This window comes from Bombina bombina, chromosome 8, assembly GCF_027579735.1.
Source record: "Bombina bombina isolate aBomBom1 chromosome 8, aBomBom1.pri, whole genome shotgun sequence".
Taxonomy (NCBI): domain Eukaryota; kingdom Metazoa; phylum Chordata; class Amphibia; order Anura; family Bombinatoridae; genus Bombina; species Bombina bombina.
Window position 1 is genome coordinate 30,427,103 of NC_069506.1, and position 25,886 is coordinate 30,452,988.

The 25,886-nt window shown below is 40.5% G+C and overlaps 2 protein-coding genes across 2 annotated transcripts in view; one reads left to right on the forward strand and one right to left on the reverse strand.

The window, feature by feature from the left end:
- CROCC (ciliary rootlet coiled-coil, rootletin) overlaps positions 1-13,133 on the forward strand; it is a 143,585-nt gene extending 130,452 nt beyond the window's left edge. The window contains exons 36-37 of the mRNA XM_053690918.1: positions 10,325-10,504; positions 12,297-13,133. Of these exons, the coding sequence (XP_053546893.1) occupies positions 10,325-10,504; positions 12,297-12,383 (267 nt within the window). The 3' untranslated portion in view covers positions 12,384-13,133. The remainder of the gene's footprint in view (positions 1-10,324; positions 10,505-12,296) is intronic.
- A 3,281-nt stretch (positions 13,134-16,414) lies between these two features.
- The window catches only part of MFAP2 (microfibril associated protein 2), a 61,150-nt gene continuing 51,678 nt past the window's right edge, over positions 16,415-25,886 (reverse strand). Inside the window, exons 5-9 of the mRNA XM_053690261.1 lie at positions 25,503-25,667; positions 19,130-19,168; positions 18,470-18,557; positions 18,021-18,094; positions 16,415-17,533 (exon numbers count right to left, since the gene is read on the reverse strand). Coding sequence (XP_053546236.1) covers positions 17,430-17,533; positions 18,021-18,094; positions 18,470-18,557; positions 19,130-19,168; positions 25,503-25,667 — 470 coding nt within the window. The 3' untranslated portion in view covers positions 16,415-17,429. The remainder of the gene's footprint in view (positions 17,534-18,020; positions 18,095-18,469; positions 18,558-19,129; positions 19,169-25,502; positions 25,668-25,886) is intronic.

The window sequence follows — 25,886 nt, forward strand, 5'->3', positions numbered from 1 at the left end:
GAGCTTCATTCTGTCGGTGACGGTTCTGATCCGGGGAGACCGGATTCAGAAATTTCAAATTTTAAATTTAAGCTTGAGAACCTCCGTGTGTTACTAGGGGAGGTATTAGCGGCTCTGAATGATTGACGGTGGCAATTCCAGAGAAATTGTGTAGGTTGGATAGATACTATGCGGTACCGGTGTGTACTGACGTTTTTCCTATACCAAAAAGACTTACAGAAATTATAAGTAAGGAGTGGGATAGGCCCGGTGTGCCTTTTTCCCCTCCCCCGATATTTAGAAAAATGTTCCCTATAGACGCCACCACACAAGACTTATGGCAGACGGTCCCTAAGGTGGAGGGAGCAGTTTCTACGTTAGCCAAGCGTACCACTATCCCGGTGGAGGATAGTTGTGCTTTCTCAGATCCAATGGATAAAAAATTAGAGGGTTATCTTAAGAAAATGTTTGTTCAACAGGGTTTTATATTGCAGCCTCTTGCATGCATTGCGCCTGTCACGGCTGCAGCGGCATTCTGGTTTGAGTCTCTGGAAGAGGCGATTCGCACAGAGCCGTTGGATGAGGCCTTGAGCAAAGTTAGAACCCTTAAGCAAGCTAATGCGTTTGTTTCAGATGCCGTAGTACATCTAACCAAACTTACGGCTAAAAATTCCGGATTCGCCGTACAGGCGCGCAGAGCGCTCTGGCTTAAATCCTGGTCAGCGGATGTAACTTCCAAGTCTAAGCTACTCAACATTCCTTTCAAAGGGCAGACCTTATTCGGGCCCGGCTTGAAGGAAATTATTGCTGACATTACGGGAGGTAAGGGCCACGCCCTTCCTCAGGACAGCGCCAAACCAAAGGCCAAACAGTCTAATTTTCGTGCCTTTCGTAACTTCAAGGCAGGAGCAGCATCGACTTCCTCCGCTCCAAAACAGGAAGGAACTACTGCTCGTTACAGACAAGGTTGGAAAGGCAACCAGTCATGGAACAAGGGCAAGCAGGCCAGAAAGCCTACTCCCGCCCCTAAGACAGCATGAAGTCAGGGCCCCCTATCCGGAGACGGACTTAGTGGGGGGCAGACTTTCTCTCTTTACCCAGGCTTGGGCAAGAGATGTGCAGGATCCCTGGACGTTAAAGATTATATCTCAGGGATACCTTCTGGATTTCAAAACCTCTCCTCCACAAGGGAGGTTCCATCTTTCGAGGTTATCGACAAACCTAGTAAAGAGAGAGGCATTTCTACAATGTGTACAAGACCTCTTAATCATGGGAGTGATCCACTCAGTTCCGCGATCGGAACAGGGACAAGGATTTTACTCAAATCTATTTGTGGTTCCCAAGAAAGAGGGAACCTTCAGACCAATCTTGGACTTAAAGATCTTAAACAAATTCCTAAGGGTACCATCGTTCAAGATGGAAACCATTCGAACCATCCTACCCATGATCCAAGAGGGTCAATATATGACCACGGTGCACTTAAAGGATGCTTACCTTCATATACCGATTCACAAAGATCATTATCGGTACCTGAGGTTTGCCTTTCTAGACAGGCATTACCAGTTTGTGGCTCTTCCCTTCGGGTTAGCCACGGCCCCGAGAATTTTTACGAAGGTTCTGGGTTCACTTCTGGCGGTACTAAGACGACGAGGCATAGCGGTGGCTCCGTACCTAGACGACATTCTGATACAAGCGTCAAGTTTTCAGAATGCAAAGTCTCATACAGAGATAGTTCTGGCATTTCTGAGGTCGCATGGGTGGAAAGTGAACGTGGAAAAGAGTTCTCTGTTACCACTCACAAGGGTTCCTTTTCTAGGGACTCTTATAGATTCTGTAGAGATGAAGATTTACCTGACGGAGTCCAGGTTATCAAAGATTCTCAATGCTTGCCGTGTCCTTCATTCCGTTCCAAGCCCATCAGTAGCTCAGTGCATGGAGGTAATCGGCTTAATGGTCGCGGCAATGGACATAGTGCCATTTGCGCGCCTGCATCTCAGACCGCTGCAACTATGCATGCTCAGTCAATGGAACGGGGATTACTCAGATCTGTCCCCTTTACTAAATCTGGACCAGGAGACCAGAGATTCGCTTCTCTGGTGGTTGTCACCGGTTCATCTGTCCAAAGGAATGACCTTTCGCAGGCCAGATTGGACGATTGTAACAACGAATGCCAGCCTTCTAGGCTGGGGAGCAGTCTGGAATTCCCTGAAGGCTCAGGGATCGTGGACTCAGGAGGAGAAACTCCTCCCAATAAACATTCTAGAATTGAGAGCAATATTCAATGCTCTTCTAGCTTGGCCTCAGTTAGCAAAGCTGAGGTTCATCAGATTTCAGTCGGACAATATCACGACTGTGGCTTACATCAATCATCAAGGGGGAACCAGGAGTTCCCTAGCGATGTTGGAAGTCTCGAAGATAATTCGCTGGGCAGAGTCTCACTCTTGCCACCTGTCAGCGATTCACATCCCAGGCGTAGAGAACTGGGAGGCGGATTTCCTAAGTCGGCAGACTTTTCATCCGGGAGAGTGGGAACTTCACCCGGAGGTATTTGCTCAACTGATTCGTCGTTGGGGCAAACCGGATCTGGATCTCATGGCATCTCGTCAGAACGCGAAGCTTCCTTGTTACGGATCCAGGTCCAGGGACCCGGGAGCAGTGCTGGTAGATGCATTAGCAGCCCCTTGGGATTTCAACATAGCTTATGTGTTTCCACCATTTCCGTTGCTACCTCGGCTGATTGCCAGGATCAAACAGGAGAGGGCATCGGTAATTCTGATAGCGCCTGCGTGGCCACGCAGGACCTGGTATGCAGACCTAGTGGACATGTCGTCCTGTCCACCATGGTCTCTTCCTCTGAGGCAGGACCTTCTAATTCAGGGTCCTTTCAACCATCCAAACCTAATTTCTCTGAGGCTGACTGCCTGGAAATTGAACGCTTGATTCTATCAAAGCGTGGGTTTTCGGATTCGGTTATTGATACATTAATACAGGCTCGGAAACTTGTGACAAGAAAAATTTACCATAAGATATGGCGTAAATATTTATATTGGTGCGAATCCAAGAGTTACTCATGGAGTAAGGTTAGGATTCCTAGGATATTAGCTTTTCTACAAGAGGGTTTAGAAAAGGGTTTATCCGCTAGTTCGCTAAAGGGACAGATTTCAGCTCTGTCTATTCTTTTACACAAACGTCTGGCAGAGCATCCAGACGTCCAGGCCTTTTGTCAGGCTTTGGCTAGAATTAAGCCTGTGTTTAAAGCTGTTGCTCCTCCGTGGAGCTTAAACTTGGTTCTTAAAGTTCTTCAGGGTGTTCCGTTTGAACCCCTTCATTCCATTGATATTAAGCTTTTATCTTGGAAAGTTTTGTTTTTGATGGCTATTTCCTCGGCTCGAAGAGTCTCTGAGTTATCTGCCTTACATTGTGATTCTCCTTATCTGATCTTTCATTCAGACAAGGTAGTTCTGCGTACTTAACCTGGGTTTTTACCTAAGGTTGTTTCTATCAGGAATATCAATCAAGAGATTGTTGTTCCATCATTATGTCCTAATCCTTCTTCAAAGAAGGAACGTCTTTTGCATAATCTAGACGTGGTCCGTGCTCTGAAGTTCTACTTGCAAGCAACTAAAGATTTTAGACAAACTTCTTCTCTGTTTGTTGTTTACTCTGGACAGAGGAGAGGTCAAAAGGCTTCGGCTACCTCTCTCTCTTTTTGGCTTCGTAGCATAATACGTTTAGCCTATGAGACTGCTGGACAGCAGCCTCCTGAAAGAATTACAGCTCATTCCACCAGAGCTGTGGCTTCCACCTGGGCCTTTAAGAATGAGGCCTCTGTTGAACAGATTTGCAAGGCTGCAACTTGGTCTTCACTTCATACTTTTTCCAAATTTGACACTTTCGCTTCTTCGGAGGCTGGTTTTGGGAGAAAGGTTCTACAGGCAGTGGTTCCTTCTGTTTAATGTTCCTGCCTTGTCCCTCCCATCATCCGTGTACTTAGCTTTGGTATTGGTATCCCATAAGTAATGGATGACCCGTGGACTGAACACACTTAACAAGAGAAAACATAATTTATGCTTACCTGATAAATTTATTTCTCTTGTAGTGTGTTCAGTCCACGGCCCGCCCTGTCTTTTTCAGGCAGGTTCTAAATTTTAAAATTATAACTCCAGTCACCACTGCACCTTATAGTTTCTCCTTTCTCGTCTTGTTTCGGTCGAATGACTGGATATGACATGTGAGGGGAGGAGCTATATAGCAGCTCTGCTTGGGTGATCCTCTTGCAACTTCCTGTTGGGAAGGAGAATATATCCCATAAGTAATGGATGACCCGTGGACTGAACACACTACAAGATAAATAAATTTATCAGGTAAGCATAAATTATGTTTCTCTAATTACTAATTTGATAGAGATTTATCCAATGGGTTTGATGGGTTTCTCTCTTCTAATCGCTGTCCTGTGAAGGTGCAGTTAAACAGGGTTAGGCGCAAGATCATGTTCAGTCTGGTGAGTGAAGCCCTGGTAGCTTTGCTCAAAAGCCTATAGAGCTGGAGTGTGTTCCCAAAAATGTCCCAGCATCCTCATCCTCCCTGTACCAGGCATTCCTCCTCATCAATAACCATTCATGCATCAGTGCTCATCTGCAAACTATAACTAGATATACCCAAACCTAATTGCTGCTCATCCATTATCCATCTTTTGATACACCAAAATCTCATTGCTGCTTCTCCATAACCCATCTCTAGATACACCTAAACCTAACTGCTGCTTTTTCATAAACCATCTCTAGATACACCTAAACCTAACTGCTGCTTTTTCATAAACCATCTCTAGATACACCTAAACCTAACTGCTGCTTCTACATAACACATCTCTAGATACACCTAAACCTAACTGCAGTTTCTACATAACCCATCTCTAGATACACCTAAACCTAACTGCTCTCTAGATACACCTAAACATAACTGCTGCTTCTTCATAACCCATCTCTAGATACACCTAAACCTGACTGCTGCTTCTACATACCCCATCTCTAGATACACCTAAACCTGACTGCTGCTTCTACATAACCCATCTCTAGATACACCTAAACCTGACTGCTGCTTCTACATAACCCATCTCTAGATACACCTAAACCTGACTGCTGCTTCTACATAACCCATCTCTAGATACACCTAAACCTAACTGCTGCTTCTACATAACCCATCTCTAGATACACCTAAACCTAACTGCTGCTTCTACATAACCCATCTCTAGATACACCTAAACCTAACTGCTGCTTCTACGTAACCCATCTCTAGATACACCTAAACCTAATTGCTGCTTCTTCATAACCCATCTCTTGATACACCTAAACCTAACAGCTGCTTTTTGGAAAAGAAAGGTAGAAAGGTGCGCTAGGCCAAACTGATAACCATACACCCCCTTAACAGACAAAATCCCTGCAGTTGTCTAAAATGAAGTGAAAGATAAAATAGTAATAAGGGAGGCGCTCAAAGCCAAAGGTATCAACACTAAAACAAATTTAATAAAAACATATAAATAAACAGTGGTACATATATAAAGGGACGTCTCCCCAAACTTAATTAAAGCTATAATCCTAAAAAGTCTAAAATGACTGATAAAACTTCCACAGGTCTAAAAAACAAACATTAATAATTAGGTGTTCTTATGTGGTTCGTTGCAATTAATACAAATGTTAATGTCTTTTCTCCATATAAAACTGAATCAGTAGTCAGCGTTCCGTTATTTAAAAATACCACCAAGCTGCCTTAAAGCCCATAGGAGGGCGAAACGCGTCGTATGTGTTGGCAGTGTTGTTGTTATCACCTTTTTGACAACTAATCATATCTTTGGAATCTCATTTAATAACCCGGGTTATATTATTGGGACATTTTCTTTCTCACAAGGAGCAAAGCCTCTGTGTTTGGGAACACAGTTTTGGATACCTCTGTGTTTGGGAATACAGTTTTGGATATCTATCACATCACCTTGTTATCCAGTCCCCTGCGTGCTATCAGCACTAAGTGCAGGGCTCATCAAAGAGGACCGTGATCACAGCGCATAGAAGGGAGCGCAGGAATCGGCCTCTTCCTCTAGCCGGAACACCTTTCTGTGACGTCAGACGCAAAAAGTTGCAGTCAGCCCCGCTCGAGGTGAGGACCAGGCGAGGGGGAAAGACCTTCACCTGACGAATCTATATCTGGTAAAGTACACGGCTTAATGGTTTTGGCATGAGATATCTTACACAGTAAGAGAGCTTTGGATTTCGAATTTACTTTTTCTAGACACTATATTTGGCAGCTACGGCTTTACTCTTTTAAGGCAGCTTGGTGGTATTTTTAAATAACGGAACGCTGACTACAGATTCAGTTTTATATGGAGAAAAGACATTAACATTTGTATTAATCGCAACGAACCACTTAAGAACTGCTGATTATTAATGTTTGTTTTTTAGACCTGTGGAAGTTTTATCAGTCATTTTAGACTTTTTAGGATTATAGCTTTAATTAAGTTTGGGGAGACGTCCCTTTATATATGTACCACTGTTTATTTATATGTTTTTATTAAATTTGTTTTAGTGTTGATACCTTTGGCTTTGAGCGCCTCCCTTATTACTATTTTACCTAACAGCTGCTTCTCCATAACCCATTTCTAGATACACCTAAACCTAACTGCTCTCTAGATACACCTAAACCTAACTAGTGCTTCTACATAACCCATCTCTAGATACACCTAAACCTAACTGCTGCTTCTACATAACCCATCTCTAGATACACCTAAACCTAACTGCTGCTTCTACATAACCCATCTCTAGATACACCTAAACCTAACTGCTCTCTAGATACACCTAAACCTAACTAGTGCTTCTACATAACCCATCTCTAGATACACCTAAACCTAACTGCTGCTTCTACATAACACATCTCTAGATACACCTAAACCTACCTGCTGCTTCTACATAACCCCTCTCTAGATACACTTTAACCTAACTGCTGCTTCTACATAGCCCATCTCTAGATACACCTAAACCTAACTGCTCTCTAGATACACCTAAACCTAACTGCTGCTTCTACATAACCCATCTCTAGATACACCTATACCTAACTGTTGCTTCTACATAACACCTCTCTATATACACCTAAACCTAACTGCTGCTTCTACATAACACCTCTCTATATACACCAAACCCTAACTGCTGCTTCTACATAACACCTCTCTATATACACCAGAAACTAACTGCTGCTTCTTCATAACCGATCTCTAGATACACCTAAACCGAACTGTTGCTTCTCCATAACCCATCTCTAGATACACCTAAACCTAACTGTTGCTTCTCCATAACACATCTCTAGATACACCTAAACATAACTGCTGCTTCTACATAACCCATCTCTAGATACACCTAAACCTGACTGCTGCTTCTATATAACCCATCTCTAGATACACCTAAACCTAACTGTTGCTTCTCCATAACCCATCTCTAGATACACCTAAACATAACTGCTGCTTCTACATAACCCATCTCTAGATACACCTAAACCTAACTGCTGCTTTTATATAACCCATCTCTAGATACACCTAAACCTAACTGCTGCTTCTTCATAACCCATCTCTAGATACACCTAAACCTAACTGCTGCTTCTCCATAACCCATCTCTAGATACACCTAAACATAACTGCTGCTTCTACATAACCCATCTCTAGATACACCTAAACCTAACTGCTGCTTCTATATAACCCATCTCTAGATACACCTAAACCTAACTGCTGCTCCTACATAACTCATCTCTAGATACACATAAACCTAACTGCTGCTTCTATATAACTCATCTCTAGATACATCTAAACCTAACTGCTGCTCCTACATAACTCATCTCTAGATACACCTAAACCTAACTGCTGCTTCTATATAACCCATCTCTAGATACACCTAAACCTAACTGCTGCTCCTACATAACCCATCTCTAGATACACCTAAACCTAACTGCTGCTTCTATATAACCCATCTTTAGATACACCTAAACCTAACTGCTGCTTCTACATAACCCATCTCTAGATACATCTAAACCTAACTGCTCTCTAGATACACCTAAACCTAACTAGTGCTTCTACATAACCCATCTTTAGATGCACCTAAACCTAACTGCTGCTTCTACATAACACATCTCTAGATACACCTAAACCTACCTGCTGCTTCTACATAACCCCTCTCTAGATACACTTTAACCTAACTGCTGCTTCTACATAGCCCATCTCTAGATACACCTAAACCTAACTGCTCTCTAGATACACCTAAACCTAACTAGTGCTTCTACATAACCCATCTCTAGATACACCTAAACCTAACTGCTGCTTCTACATAACCCATCTCTAGATACACCTAAACCTAACTGCTGCTTCTACATAACCCATCTCTAGATACACCTAAACCTAACTGCTCTCTAGATACACCTAAACCTAACTAGTGCTTCTACATAACCCATCTCTAGATACACCTAAACCTAACTGCTGCTTCTACATAACACATCTCTAGATACACCTAAACCTACCTGCTGCTTCTACATAACCCCTCTCTAGATACACTTTAACCTAACTGCTGCTTCTACATAGCCCATCTCTAGATACACCTAAACCTAACTGTTCTCTAGATACACCTAAACCTAACTGCTGCTTCTACATAACCCATCTCTAGATACACCTAAACCTAACTGCTGCTTCTACATAACACCTCTCTATATACACCTAAACCTAACTGCTGCTTCTACATAACACCTCTCTATATACACCAAACCCTAACTGCTGCTTCTACATAACACCTCTCTATATACACCAGAAACTAACTGCTGCTTCTTCATAACCGATCTCTAGATACACCTAAACCGAACTGTTGCTTCTCCATAACCCATCTCTAGATACACCTAAACCTAACTGTTGCTTCTCCATAACCCATCTCTAGATACACCTAAACATAACTGCTGCTTCTACATAACCCATCTCTAGATACACCTAAACCTGACTGCTGCTTCTATATAACCCATCTCTAGATACACCTAAACCTAACTGTTGCTTCTCCATAACCCATCTCTAGATACACCTAAACATAACTGCTGCTTCTACATAACCCATCTCTAGATACACCTAAACCTAACTGCTGCTTTTATATAACCCATCTCTAGATACACCTAAACCTAACTGCTGCTTCTTCATAACCCATCTCTAGATACACCTAAACCTAACTGCTGCTTCTCCATAACCCATCTCTAGATACACCTAAACATAACTGCTGCTTCTACATAACCCATCTCTAGATACACCTAAACCTAACTGCTGCTTCTATATAACCCATCTCTAGATACACCTAAACCTAACTGCTGCTCCTACATAACTCATCTCTAGATACACATAAACCTAACTGCTGCTTCTATATAACCCATCTCTAGATACACCTAAACCTAACTGCTGCTCCTACATAACCCATCTCTAGATACACCTAAACCTAACTGCTGCTTCTATATAACCCATCTTTAGATACACCTAAACCTAACTGCTGCTTCTACATAACCCATCTCTAGATACACCTAAACCTAACTGCTGCTCCTACATAACTCATCTCTAGATACACCTAAACCTAACTGCTGCTTCTACATAACCCATCTCTAGATACACCTAAACCTAACTGCTGCTTCTACGTAACCCTTCTCTAGATACACCTAAACCTAATTGCTGCTTCTTCATAACCCATCTCTTGATACACCTAAACCTAACAGCTGCTTCTCCATAACCCATCTCTAGATACACCTAAACCTGATTGCTGCTTCTACATAACTCATCTCTAGATACACCTAAACCTAACTGCTGCTTCTACATAACCCATCTCTAGATACACCTAAACCTAACTGCTGCTTCTACGTAACCCATCTCTTGATACACCTAAACCTAACTGCTGCTTCTACATAACCCATCTCTAGATACACCTAAACCTGATTGCTGCTTCCTTTTAACCCATTGCTATATACACTAAAACCTAATTGCTGCTTCCATTTATCTCATTTCTATAATGATCAAAACCCCATTGCTGCTTCCCCAAAACTCCTCTGTAGCATCTTCCTCACAGCGATATCATATGATGAACCGTTTAATTTTCTTACAATAACTACATCTTCCAGTAACCTCTTCTGTTGCTTCAACACACTTTATTTGTTTGTCTCCCTCCAGCATCTAGTTCCTTCATATCCCTCAGTAGCCACCAATGACTCATCCATAATCTTAGAGAGTAGGTCAGGCTTAGGAGTAAGTTCAATGGCAACCTCTTCAGAGCAAACAATAATCATTTATCATCTCCCCAAGGCGCAGATTGCAGACATGGAGCAAACACATTCTCAGAGCCTGATGGAGACCGCAGCTCGTCACCGCCACGAGCTACAGATGGAGATTGAGAGGCTGCGCAATGCTCAGATTCAAGCAGAGCGTACACTGGATGCCCGAGAGAGAGCTCATCGTCAACGGGTCAAGGGTCTGGAAGAACAGGTACCCAGGCTTCTTCTTTCTTTCTTTTTATTTATTAACGAGTTTAAAAACAATCTTGGTGTCCATTTGATAATTACTTCTGTTTAGAAATCATCTCCACATCTTCCAGAGTTTGAGATGTCATCTCTAAAACACTTAAAGGGGAGTAAAGGAGCAATTTCTTATTGCACTATTGCTTGAACAGAAATATGTATTTAAGAACTGCAAAAGGATAAACTTAAAATTAGCTCAAGGCCGAGCACAGCCACTAAACCAACCAGAGGCGGCATATGTGCATAGCTACCCTCTGTGTTCAGCTCATGATCTGTAGTGTATTACTGCTCCAGAGCTGATTTTATTGATAGTGATAAATAAAAAATGTGTCATTATACACCGTGAACTTAAAATAAATACAATCACCAGAATGATCTTATACTTCATCTAAAAAGTCCTTTTATTGAAGGAGAATTCTCTTCATCATTTCCTTAAAAACCCAATGGACAGAACTTATTTTGAAGCTGATTCACAAGGAGAGAAAAGACCAGAGGCAGCACAGTCGTGAAGTAGGGGCTTGTAAGGCCCAGATGTATGAATATATATTACTACATATCTACAGTATATATTTCTATACTTCTAATGGTTTTGCCACAAGGCTATGATATCCCTGAGTGTGGTGTATACTCCATAAATTATTTTATTGTAATTTTATATAAATTTCGTAAAGTAGAAAGCTTCCAGCAACCTGGTGGGATTATTGAAGAACACTATATATTCACAGCTATGGTGGCTCTGAGAAATGTATTGTCTCAATAGTATAAGTAGATTGTATGTGATAAAGTGTTGCGCTAGGAAAGTATCTTCTCTGTTCCTTTCTTTTTTTTAAGAACTGATGAAGAGAATTATCCTTCAATAAAAGTACTTTTTGGATGAAGCATAAAATCACTCTGGTGGTTGTATTCATTTTAAGTGCACTGTTTATAATTTCACATTTTCTTTATTCATCACATTTATGGAGATTCTTAAAGTGAAGGTAAACTTTGATGAATGAAAGCCGGCTTTTTAAAAATACTATTAAAAACAGGGGCACTTTCATTCATCAAAGTTTACAAAGCAGCCGTTTTGATTAAAAACTTACCTTTTTTTCTTTTCACAGCCAGAGCCTCCTGGAAATCCTCTCTTCACACGTCAGCAATGACTAATCCAGCTTCCTCCAATCACAGCATGGCCTCAGGCAATAACCACCCTGGGGGGAAAGCCGTGATTGGAGGAAGCTGGATTACTCATTGTTGACGTGTGAAGAGAGGTAATCCAGGAGGGGGAAGCTGCTCTGGCTGTGAAAAGAAAAAAAGGTAAGTTATTAATCAAAATGGCTGCTTTGTAAACTTTGATGAATGAAAGTGCCCCTGTTTTTAATAGTATTTTTTTTAAAAAAAACAGGCTTTCATTCACCAAAGTTTACCTTCACTTTAAGTTAAATTATTCACAGTTATTTGTGACACAATTTTAACACATAATTCTATTCAAGCAATAAAAATATGCTCTAGCACATTATAGCACTTATACAAATAAATATAAAATTGTGTATCTGTTATCATCTGTTCAACAATAAAATCACTTTGCCCATGGTATCTAATTCCTGCATCCTTATAGATGTAAATATAGTAAATATTTCATTATGAAAGTATGGTGTCCATGTCAGTGCGCCCTTCCTATTTCCTACTAAAGCCATGTATAGAACATCTAATTTAAAGGTAGCAAACCTTCATTATTTCCCTTTTTGCCACATTTAAATGTCCCTTTTTTCTCTCCACAGATTTCAACCCTGAAGGAACAGTTACAGCAGGAGCTGCGTCGGTGCCAAACTGTGTATACCCAGCATTCCCTCCTCTCAGGCAAATAACCTATTTTTCACATGCCCAGGGTGAGGGCAGGCCAGTATTACACCCGAGCTGCCCCTCTCCCTGACATGCTCCCTGGTGCTCCACCTTGCGTGGATTTAATTTTATTTTTTTAGGCACAAATTCTATATATATATATTTTTGCTCACTTGACTGCACTGAAATAAGAAGGAACATCCGCCCAGCCTGACCCTGACATGGCAACCTTCAGAGCCTGGCACCTGTTTAAATCCAGGCTGTTTGGTGGCAAATTAAAGGCACATACACTGACTGACATTAGAGACTGGCACCCCCAGTATTACCGTTTTGTTAAGTAAATAATGGATTCATTTTTATTTTATTTTTATATACACATAAAGCACACTTTTTATATTCTTTGCATTATATTTCCAACTTTTAGAAACACTGGGTCTTAAATGATAATCAAATTATTAGTCTTATTCTGATGATGATGTCACAGCGTTGGCTGATCTTTTTAACATATTTTGTAATATTCATAAAGATGAGAGAAAGCTCTTCAATCCCCATTTCATTTTATGTTCTCTATACTGAGAGAAAATAAAGTGCCTCTTTCATCTAACATACTAAAGTGTGTTAAAAAGTCAGGCAATTTAACCTGAACGTCCAACAAAATCAGGAAAAACAACCCTGATGTTGTGTAGGTCTCACTTAAGGTAATACTTAAAGGCATAGTAAACCCAAATATTACCTTTCATGATTCGGATAAAGCAACAATTTTAAGCAACTTTCTAATTTACTCCTATTATAAAAAATGTTTCGTTCTCTTGTTATCTTTATTTGAAAAAGCAGGAATAAATGCTTTGGAGCCGGCCCATTTTAGGTTGTGAACCTGGGTTGCGCTTGCTGATTGGATGGCTAAATGTTGCCACCAATCAGCAAGCCCTATCTAGGGTACTGAACCAAAAATAGTCCGTCTCCAAAGTTTTCATTCCTGCTTTTTCAAATAAAGATACCAAGAGAACGAAGACAAATTGATAATAGGAGTAAATAGTAAATTAGAAAGTTGCTTAAAATTGCTGCCCTATCTGAATCATGAAAGACAATATTTGGGTTTACTATCCCTTTAACATTCCATTAGTAACCCAAAACATTGTCCTGTGAATTGCAGACGCAACGTCGCCCTCTGCTGGGCTGCAGAGAGATGGCGCTGTCTCCACAGATTCCACTTGCAACATAAGTGCACGCATATATCTATACCAGAATATTCTCTGGGGAGTAGTGTTGGATTAAACATATTTATAACATTCTGATCGGTTCTATTCATGATGGTCGGTGGTCACAGCACCTATCTCATTGTTACAAACCAATGAATCACCAAGTTAAACAACGGCACTAGTCCCCAAGAAATTCAGACAATCACTTACCTAAAAGCTCAAACTCGCTCTTGTATTTGAGCTTCTGAATCCAATGTGATTCCAGCCGCCATAACAAACTAGCTGTGGTATATTGGGTGCACGGATGTGCCTTGCTGCTTCCGTAAAGGGATAGTCCTGTGCGGCCTTGTACACAAAAATCAGTTTTACTGTGAAGGTTTTTCATGGCACTAACATTCCCTGTACCCTGGGTTACTAGTTTTTTTTTTAATATAATGTTATGTTATCTCAGAAGGAATTAGAATAAAACCTGTGTTCATTAACACACTCGTTCCCTCTTCCTGAGATACAGTAAAGTCCGCTAGACGGAGCACATTTTTATTAACTGTGCATATTTTGTACCAGCACTGTGTTTTTTATATATATTTTTAAACTGACTTGCCCCTTTTTGAATGTTGTTACCCTTTCACTGCACAACACATTAAGCTTATAGTTTATTTTACTCTATAGGAGAAGCCTGTATACAAACCCTCTACTGAAATGAATAATGTGAATCTTTACAATACATGATCAGATCACTCATCTCTCACACACACAAATCTGTAAAGTATTACAGCAGCTGTAATCATGACTACCACATTTGCACTGTGTATTTGGCAGTGAAGGGGTTACTGTGTGCTATGTTTTCAAGGGGAAATTTGACATGAAATACAATAAAAAATGTAATGATTTGTTTTCTGTTTATTTTTTACTTCTTTGGTTGAAAACAAAAGTATACGTCTCTGATAGAATAACAGCTAAGTGGTTAATATTTCACTACTTTAAAGGGACACTAAACCCAGATTATTCTTTAATGATTCAGATAGAGCGTGCGATTTTAAGCAACTTTCTAAATTTACTCCTATTATAAATGTTTATTTGTTCTCTTGCTATCTTTATTTGAAAAGCATGAATGTAAAGCTTAGGAGCCTGACCATTTTTAGTTCAGAACCTGGGTTATGCTTGCTTATTGGTTTGCTAAATGCAGCCACCAATAGGCAAGCGCTATCCAGGGTGCTGAACCTAAAATGGGCCGGCTTCTAAGCTTTAGATTCCTGCTTTTAAAATAAAGATAGCAAGAGAATGAAAAAAAATGATAATAGGAGTAAATTAGAAAGTTACTTAAAATCGCTGCTCTATCTGAATCATGAAAGAAAAACGTTGGGTTAAGTGTCCCTTTTAAATGTTACCACCTGTCTCCAAGAACAAACAGATCTATGGATGTTACAGTATATATAATCAATATTGTTTCTGTTTGTGGGACTGATTATGTTACTTGGCTGCTAGACTAAGATTATAAAATTGTACGACAGGTCCTATTGTATTTTTATTTTTGTTTTTATGTCTATTTGTGATTAAAAAAAAATCCAATAAAAATGTATTTCTATATATAGATATGTCAGGGACAATGACATTCTCTAATTCAATTCTAGCACTAACAACCCCACGAGTCTATGGGGTTAATTTATCAAGCTCCGTACGGAAACAGAAATTATGAAGCAGCGGTCTAAAGACAATCGGGTTGATTGACACCCCCTGCTAGCAGCCGATTGGCCGCAAATCTGTTCACAAGAACTGCTGGTGCAATGATAAATGCCGACAGCGTATGCTGTCTGCATTTATCGATGTGCAGCGGACATGATACGCTACATTGTTTCATGTTCGTTCGCACTATAATAAATTGACCCCTTTGTGTTTAGGGGTTAAATGTTAAGTGCCACTCAAGAGCCACAGACATTTGCAGATCCCTAGCAGACATTTTGCACCTTTGAGTTTGTGCTTAAAGGGACACTGTAACCAAACATTTTCTTTCGTGATTCAGAAATTTTAAGCAACTTTCTAATTTACTCATATTATAACATTTTCTTCATTCTCTTGGTATCTTTATTTGAAATGCAAGAATTTAAGTTTAGATGCCGGCCCATTTTTGGTGAAGAACCTGGGTTGTCCTTGCTGATTGGTGGATAAATTCATCCACCAATAAAAAAGTGCTGTCCAGAGAACTGAACCCAAAAAAAATAATCTTAGATGCCTTCTTTTTCAAATAAAGATAGCAAGAGAACGAAGAAAAATTGATAATAGGAGTAAATTAGAAAGTTGCTTAAAATTGCATGCTCTATCTGAATTACAAAAGAAAAATTTTGGGTTCAGTGTCCCTTTAAGCGATAGCTGGGACCTTAATTTTTCAGCGTGCCCATTCTGACAGATTTAGCGTGGCTTCACTATCCGGCCTCCAGCCCTTACAATTTACTATGAACTTGTAAAAATGGAAGCACTATGGACTGTGTTCTAGAGATGTTAGCTCACTTGTAATCTAGGCCTATATATATTATTTTCTATCGAGTGTGTACTATTACTCTTTTGGACTCTTCTTATTGAAAGGTCCGCTCTCTTTTCCTTTTGAAATTGGTTTATCACGCTGATGCCCACCGTATTGCATCCTGCCCTCTACAGTATCTGACCCACACATTGATGTATCATTAATGCTAGACCAAAATAATTCATTACAAAGTTTATTCTACAGCACAAATACCTACCGATAAAATAATCATGTGATACTCAAGTATATCTGTATTTTTTGTTCTAATCACAATTAACTAGATAATCAAATAACAGAAATCTGCAAAGAGATGATAAATGTCACAACACTTACGCCTATGTCCAGTACAAGTAAAAGTTTTCACTTTATTCATCTTTTGTACAAAACAAATTACAAAAAGAAAGTCAGATAAATCTCCCCTTGTGTGAAGTAAAATGCGGTTTAACCAAATAAGAAATATGAAAGGACAGAGAGAAAATTAGACTAGAAGAAGGGAAATTAATTAAAGGGACTTGTAACTCAAAATTAACTCAGATAGAGCAAACAATTAAAATGTACTTAGTTTTCTTGGTATCTTTAGTTGAAACTTATTTCCTCTCTATGAGAGCATACTGAGGTAGGCTTTGGAACATGCACTTGTCTTGAAAACTCTATGTGTAACATTGTTACAACAAAAACAGCTGCCATATATTGCTCAAGACAATTCTGATCCTACCTCAGTAGGGTTACACTGTATCTGTTTAATTTTGACATTCTGTATCCCTTTAAGAGGCAAGGAACAGGGTTAAGAGACAGCTGTTGGACAAAAATGTGGCAGCTCTGAAGCCATGAGTGTGGGTGACCAGTACTGGGTGTGTTCTTTATTCATAGAGTATACGCTGTGTTTGTTTTTTTTTCTTTTACCTAAAACCCTGTCTCAAGTGCCATTACTCAAGGCTAACCAGGAGACCAGTATGTCCCACAGGTGAGAGACATTAATCTATCTGTGCTTAAGCTCTAGGTTGTTGTTAACATTCAAAGAACCTGCATACAGTCACAGGGCAAACTGCTGGTGACATCTCCTTCACCAAAGCAGCTATTATCAGAGCTACTGGAGCAACCAGTCCCCTAACAGAGAATAGAGGAAGCGTTATGCAGTGCACAGGGCTGGGTATCATATGGCAAAGACAGTGAAGGTATCAGGGCTTACCGCCCATAGTGCCCCCTTCGGCGTGGCACATACAGTACAATACAGTAATATAAATGATTACATAATTCTAGCACCTCCCACCCCCTCCAGTGAGTGAGGGTTCAGGGATTCAGGAGGGTCCCCTCCATCTGGCATGGGTTCTTATTCCCAGTAATATTTCCGCAGTCTAGCAGCCACCGCAGCTCTTGCTGCACTGAGGTGCCACTGAATGGCACATGCCACTGGAGGCCATCACACCGCAGCGAGAGAACTTGTCCCGGCACAGATCAGCTGTAAATAAATGACAATTACACAGATGGTACGGTTAAAGTCAGATACAACGGACATTACCCAAGCGGTTGTGGGTAAAGCCCGATGTACTGTAATTCCTCCAGCTACACTTTTTTTTTGCCTCCATCTGGGGGGTTAAAGGGGGGCACCCCACCGATCCTCTGGCATCCACCCCAAGTAAACCTTGGGGAATGAGGTTTATAAGGGGGGGAACGCCAACCTTGAACCCCCCAGCCAGAGGCAAAAAAGAGAGTGAAAATGGGAGAATTACTGTGCATCGTATATATGTTTAATGCAGGGACTCGATGAAGCACATGCACTCTAAGGGGATTTATGATCTTACATAAGGGCTTTACCCACAGCAGCATAGGTAATGTCCATTTTACCCGGGTAATCCTAGGATTACCCAATATCTAAATTTGCCCATAACATATACAATATTTTATGTTAATAAATAAAACATATGACATGCAGTAGAACTCCTTACCTCTTAGTAGTTCCTCATGGGCACACACAGTGCGCACACAGATTTCTTTGTTGACGACATACATTCGCCTCAGACTGAAATATAAATAAAGATGCATGTTATTGAAATGCATTTAAACTGTTTAATACAGATTTAGAAATCACTCCATTAGATATCATTAGCTTACATCATGCACTGCGTCTGCAGTTCATACTGAGCTGGTTTATTTTATATCCTTCTATGTCTTCTGAACTGGTTTATTTTATATCCTTCTATGTCTTCTGAGAACATCTCAAGAAGTCTCCTACCACAATCAACGTTCATTTTCTATAAGCAATATAGTAGTCTGTCTAATATACAAACCTGCCTCCAGGTTATTCATGTTTTTCTATAGATATCACAATGCATTTTTACACCAACTAAAGACAAAATAATCGCAGGTAATTCTGCGAAGAAATGCTATTTCTCACCTGTAGAAGCAGATCTCATTCAGGCACTGTTTGCAGGGTTTATGCACTGAGTACAACCGGGTGCAAGGATACTGCTCCTCTCTACAGTCTGCAACAAAACACACAGAACGATGTGCAAGGATTTACACAAGGTGCTGCTATGGACACACTACACTAAGTTCCTTGGGGGCGGGATTATAAAGATGTCCAGATGAGAAGATAGAACCTAGTTGATTGGTACTTATCACTACTAAGAAGATGATGCCTGCTTCTTTTTTGGGACCATATGAACCCATCTCTTTTGCTAAGTTAAGAAATGGATCTGCTTTACCTCCTTTAAAACTTTTTGTTTATTCCTTAAAATTAGCAATAGATGGAAGCCCTGATTAAAAATATAATTTAATTAGAAGTGGTTATTGGGTAGAATGTGATATACATGTAACTGGTGACTAATAGCATGAATAGTATAAGTGTTCCATTGCCATCTGACATAAGCCTTCTGATGATTACAGGGCAATATGAAGTCATTGGGGTTGGAATGTTGATTTTTAACTATTCCTATATGCAACATATTGTTTATTCTGTTGGTGTAATAAATACCAGTTTATTTTATTTGCCTATATCAGGTTCTTATCTAACTGGGCGGCTTACACTCTATTCTTGTGAGCTTATCATCTTTACCTAAAGGTCCAGGCTCGGTGGGCTCAGTCTGAGGAGAGTCTGCAGAGAAAAAACATAGAATAGGTGCAAATATTACAGGAGAACAATACAACTTCTAATATAGGATTATTAGATCATTAATGGGATACTAAACCCAATTGTTTTTCATGATTCAACTAGATCATGCAATTTTAAGCAACTTTCTAATTTAGTCCTATTATCAATTTTTCTATATTCTCTTGCTATCTTTATTTGAAAAGCAGGAATGTAAAAGCTTATGTGTTTTACTGTAACTATTTTACATTCCAATGCTCTTCACTTAAAAGAAAATGTTCTTTGTATATATATATATATATATATATATATATATATATACCTGTATATATTCATATAGATATATATTTTACAAATAAAATCAGATATTTATAAATATTTTACACTTTTTATCCTAAGTGAAGAACATAGAAATGTAAAATATGTATTATTCACTTTGGGTTAGCGCTGTAGGTCTGATGTGGTGTCAGGTTAGCACGCTAGGTTTTTTTGAAGTTGCGCTCTTCATTGAAGTCTATGGGGAGAAGAAGTTAACGCAGTCACAATATATGAAATCCTGATATTAGCATGCGTCGGGTTTCGCTCACATGCTAACTTTTTATTTTAAACTTGTAATATGCATGCTATCCCACTTGCGTTACAAGTTTTCTTTCAATGGTATTAGCGCTCAAGCGTGAGTGCTAAATACCGCTTCACTTGTAATCTGGCCCACAATTGGGACTTCATGGGGACATTCAAATGCAAAAAAATGGCATGCTCTTTCATTAGAACGCGTAATATTTTTCCAATTGAAACACATAGTTAACCCTTTGAGTGCTAAGCACTTTCCCACCTGGGTGCTAATATTGTCTAAGGTTTTTTTAATTTTATTTTTACAGACCCCCAATATTACACTATTGGAAAGGTTAGGCGATTACCTTTCCAACAGTGGGTCTTGGGGGTCTGTAGCTGCTTAGATGCCTGAGATACAGGCTTCTAAGCAGCATGCCCCCTCCTCCTATACTTAACATTGTTAAGTATAAATAAAGTTGTGCAGTGACGTCATCACGTCATTGCACATGACGTCATCACACATCACGTGAAGCCCGGGCGATGCCTGTCACTCTACAGGCACGATCGCCGGGGTAGGAGTGGTTAGGAGCCCCCAAATCTCCCTCGAGGTGGGAAAGTGCTCATGACGGCTCAGAGACGTCATCAGCACTCAAAGGGTTAAAGTTCTGCTTGAGAGCTGCACAGAGCAGAAATAGTGGCTTATAAAGGTCTGTGCATATAATTAAAGGACCATGATACCCAAATGTTGAAACACTTGAAAGTGATGCAGCATAGCTGTAAAAAGCTGGCTAGAAAATATCACCTGAACATCTCTATGTAAAAAAGGAAGATATTTTACCTCAAAATGTCCTAAGTATTCAAACCTTATTGTAAAGGACTTATCCATTGGCAGGCAGTCAGACTAAATTTCAAAACATAGTAACTAGCCAACTGAATAGCTAGCAAATGTGCACCAGGACATTCCTGGAAAGGAACAAGAGAAAAAAATAAGGAAGAACCAACTACCTGCTAAGGGAAGGTTTCAGAACCAACTGCAAGGCCTCCCAACCTAAGTAAGGATCCTGCGGGAGACAAAATACGTGGTCGATGCCCAAACAGAGCAGTCAGAATTTCTGACCCCTCCTCCGATTGAACAGTCCTAACACCGAAGCGACTGTCAATGTCCCAAGGACAAGAGAGATTAAAAAAATCCCAGCATCGACAAAGTCCAGAGATCAGCTAATGAATCTCCAACCACGAGTTCTTAAGGAAAAGAGACAGTAAGAAGGCACCGACACCCAGAGACTAACTCGGGATCCAGGATACCTATCCTTATTACCCCTCAGAAAACCAAAGGTAGGGTACACTGCAAACAAGAGAAAACCTCTACCCACTGAACTCCTAGAGTCAGATGAGGAAAGCTACCTCAGATACCAGATCCTTCAAAATAGAAGGAAAACTAAGAAATCTAGGAATATTCCAGTAAAGAAAGTTCCAGGAAAAACTTCCTCCAACTCTCCAGAAGAGAGAAAAAAAAATGCCCCAGTAGGAATAAGGAGAGTTCCCCAAGCCTGGGAAACCAAACCTGCTACCGGATGCCAGACATATCCAAGACTATTAAAATCTGTAAACAGAACAACCAAATGCCAAGTCAAAAACAAGGGCTAGGTTCAAAATCCGGACACTCAAAACCAGGAGCTGGATCAAAAGGCCAAAATCTTGCGGAACAACCACAAGATACTCTTTCTGGAAATGAAATTGTACCAAAGTTCACTGCTAAACCCCCATGGGGTCTTGAACCCTGATCTCTCAAGATGTATCCCAGTGACTGGACACTCAACCCCAAAGGGCTTCTAGGATAATTCTTACAAAGTCCAAAGAAAAAAGGAGCCAAAAGAGATCAGCACTACAACCTTGGAAATTAATCCCTGATTGAGAAATATGACAGTCTCTAAAGATCCAAACTGGACCAACCAATCAAAAAGGGAAGTAGGAATGATCCAGGAAGCTATAGACCAGTTAGTCTGACATCAATAGTGGGGAAGATATTTGAAGGGATTATACTGATGAGCATATTCGTGTAAACAAGATTGTGAGTTCTAATCAGCTAATCAGGTTTTATGAGAAATACATCATGTCAAACTAATCTAATTAGATTCTATGAGGAAATAAGTAAAATATAGATAAAGGGGAATCAGTTGATGTGATATACTTAGATTTTGCAAAGGCGTCTGATACAGTGCCACATGAGAGGTTAATGCACAAAATTAAGGGACTGGGAGTAGCTGAAAATGTTAGCTCATGGATAAATAACTAGATAAAAGATAGGGAGCAACGAGAAATAGTAAATGGATCATACTCAGATTAGACAAAGGTAATCAGTGGAATCCCCTAGGGATCAGTACTGGGCCCTGTTCTTTTTAATATTTTTATAAATTACTTGGAGCAAGGATTAAATAGCGACATCTCTATTTTTGCAGATGATACTAAGTTAAGTAAGGTCAATAGGTCAGAGCAGGATGAACTTTCGTTACAAAAGGACCTGCAAAAATTAGAAGCATGGGCAGGTAAATGGAAAATGAGATTTAATACGGGAAAATGCAAAGTTCTACATTTTGGAAGTAATAATAAGCAGGCAGCATATTATTTAAATGGGACAAGACTTAGCCAAACACAGGAGGAAAGGGATTTGGGGGTAGTAATAAACAAGCTAAAGATAGGTGCACAATGCAGGGCAGTGGCTTCAAAGGCTAATAAGATACTAGCATATATTAAAAGAGGCATTGATTCAAGGGAGGAAGGCCTAATTCTATATATAAATCCCTGGTAAGACCTCACCTTGAGTATGGAGTGCAGTTCTGGGGACTGATCGCAAAAAAAAATATTGCAGAACTAGAAATCCTAAAAACTCCTAGTAGGCAACAACAAGAGAGACTGCATAACAATCCCCCAGATCCCCAAATATAAGGATCAAAAAGAGGATACTGCAAGGAAAAAGCGGTCCTGAAGAACCGGGTCTCTTCAACCAGATGACCGGAAGTCCTACCCCAAAGGACAAGTGGAAGTGAAAAGGGCAGCAAACTCAAAAAAAGGAGAAAAGCACTGTTGAAGGAGATCTTACAATAGAATAATTCAATCCACAAAGGAGTACCATGTGAGGGAAACAATCACCCCCTCACCAGGTATTGAAGATCTCCAAGCAGTCAAATGATCCCCCTCAGAAGAGAGTCCTCCAGCTCCTGTCCAAAGGACCTCAGGAACTACAGATACACTGCCACAGCAGGATTCCTAAACCCAGCTAGCCATGCAAGCTATGCAGGGACAAAACACTTAGTATAGAGTATGAACCAACGTTGGACGGCGTTGCGTAGGAGCAGAAAATTCCAGGGAACGCGCCTCATGGGACACAGAATCCTCAGACGTGGACGGCTCAGCGGTCTCCAATCTCTCCTCAGAGGGAGAAAAGAGCACTCTATTTACAGCATATAGAACATAAATGATTGGGTTGGATTTCCCAGGGCCTCCATACAATCTAAGCAGGAAACAGAATCTGAGTCAGAAAAATCCTCCTCAGAAAAATCAGAATCCTCCATAACTTGACCAGACAAATTTGGAAAAAAATAATTGGCACCTTCCCCTCCCAATGGCTGGGGCACTCACAACCTCCTATGACCCAGACAAGTAGAGGAACAGGTCCTCTCCACCGCCACTCAGTCACGATACAGAAATGGAGAATGAAAACGTGACCAAGCCCGGTCAAGAGGTGTGACCTGTAGGCCAAAGAAAAGCGCGCCAGTCCACAAGAACTGCGTAGCTCTAAAAAATTGTATATTCCATAATAGCCGTGAGCCCCAAAATGTCTACACATAAGCAGACAGAGTCACATAACAAACATGATTAAAGTCCCCCACTGCTCAATAACCCCCCTCAGGAGATATTAACCCTTGATTCCATAAAGATAAAGGAGTCCCACTGAGACCCTGTCTTCTATCATTTACATTACATCCACAATGAAAGTAAAATGAAATGATCTTACCGGAATCTATGCCGTGGAACAGTAACACGTCCTTCAAGTTTGACAGATAGTAGCGTCGCTTCTGACATGGACTTGAGTGAAGAAAGCAGACAGCGAAACTCGTCAACGCTGATTGCTTATGGAGCTGTTAATATGAGTCGGGATGGTTTCACAGAAAGACTCCCCCTGCATCTCTGGACTCTAACTTTCATCCATGCTCTCAATGAGAGGCTGACAGAATTACTTAACACTCCAGTCCCATTTTGAAGACTACTACCCTCCATAAGAGACTAATCCGTAATCTTCTAACACTTCTCTACCAACCTCCTGTGACGAAAGGCAAAGAATGACTGGGGGATGAGGGAAGTGGGGGAGGTATTTAAGCCTTTGGCTGGGGTGTCTTTGCCTCCTCCTGGTGGCCATGTTCTGTATTTCCCAAAAGTAATGAATGAAGCTGTGGACTCTCCCCGTTTAAGAATAAAAAACTAAAGTTGTCATCCCTGGTCATGATCCTCTTGAAAATGTATAGTGTCTCTATCCCTAGGCTGCCGATTAAAGTCTGCATCTAATAGTGCCGTACAGCAGTACACGCTAATCATGTCCGCAGGAGGGTTAAAGTGTACCGCAGACCCACGGTCTCTTAGCCTGCTATCTGAGTTGATAAGCTGCCCTTGTATATTTTTAGCAAGCTTATATACCGCTGCATGGTCATCGGAGTCCGAGGAGTCAGTGGTGTATCTATGCCCCATGCAGTATCCCCACACTTTAAGATAATCACATCTGCACTATGATTGCCATCAGCTCCCGGCAAATGGCACTGAGGGTCCTGTGGGTTATACAGTTCAGAGTGATTCTCCGTTACAGGAACTTGAGCAGAAGATGGGTGAGAGGCCGTTGAGTGTTCAGCTGATGGTTAGAGCTGACGGTCAAGTGATGGTCAAGTAATGTTTCAACCTCTTTTAGCCGTAATAAGACTGCTGTTGCCATGTTAGTTAGGGACTTATGTAATTGCAATACTTATCCCAGGGGTCCAAACGAATTACTAGATTATCGAATGATCCTTGAGAAATCTGGTTGTTAGAAACATAGAGACTAAAAACCCAGCTCCACAGTTCCAATTAAAGCAATGTTATTAGAGAATATTATTGGAGCAGTGTTAAGTATCTGCCTTGTAACCCGGTTTCCTGGGGAGAGGTATAATGCTGCCGCCCTGGTCACACAGATGGTCGGCCTTGCAGGTAATGGCGATCACTTTGTGGCTCAGCTAAAGAGCATAGGCGGTCAGCAATCTTGATGTGGATCTGTACTTCAGTTCTCTTCAGGCTATTGCAAAGAATAAATATACTTTATTTTTGAGGAATATCTGGCAATAATGTCTGATAAAGACGATTAAAGTTAGGAGCTCCACTTAGATGTGTCCTGCCGCTTCAGCTATAGGCTCCCCCCCAAAAAAAAAAATTAGTACTTTTTAATACACATAATATTTTTAGAGAATAAGCAGTATTTTTTTTTTAGACTTTTTTTATTGCAACAGTGGCACTACATGGCAGGAGAAAAGTGCTGCCCTCTAGTGCTCTTGCAAATGGATAACATTCTTGCAAATCTGCTGCCACATAGTGCTCCAGACACGTGCACGCTCCTGAGTTTACGTCCCTGCTTTTTAACAAAAGATACAAATGAAATATTTAGTAACAGAAGTAAATTGGAGAGTTGTTTAAACCCACATGCTCCATCAGAATCATGAACTAAACCGTTTGGGTTTCATGTCCTTAAACTAAAGGCTGAAATATTTACCCAGAGTAGGTACAGGGATTATTTCCTGCTGGATCTGCTGCTGTTGCTGCTGCTGGGGCTGCTCTGGGTCTATAAATTGTCTGTCGTACTCATCCAAAACCTGCTGCTCGTACTGATCCAGGATTTGCTGCTGTTGATGAATCTGTTGATTTCCTTCCGATTGATCTGCAGACATAATGAATAAATGAAAGATTCCTTATATTCCTATTGGGTACATGAGCATGAATGCTTTAGCAGAAACTCTTTTGCATATATTAACCCCACAGGCTGCCAAAAAGGACTACAGACTCTTCTCAGTGCCAAGGGGCCACATTTGGTTACATCAATAATATTATAACAGTATTGTGTAACATTATAACAAAAACAGCCATTTTGTAATGTCCG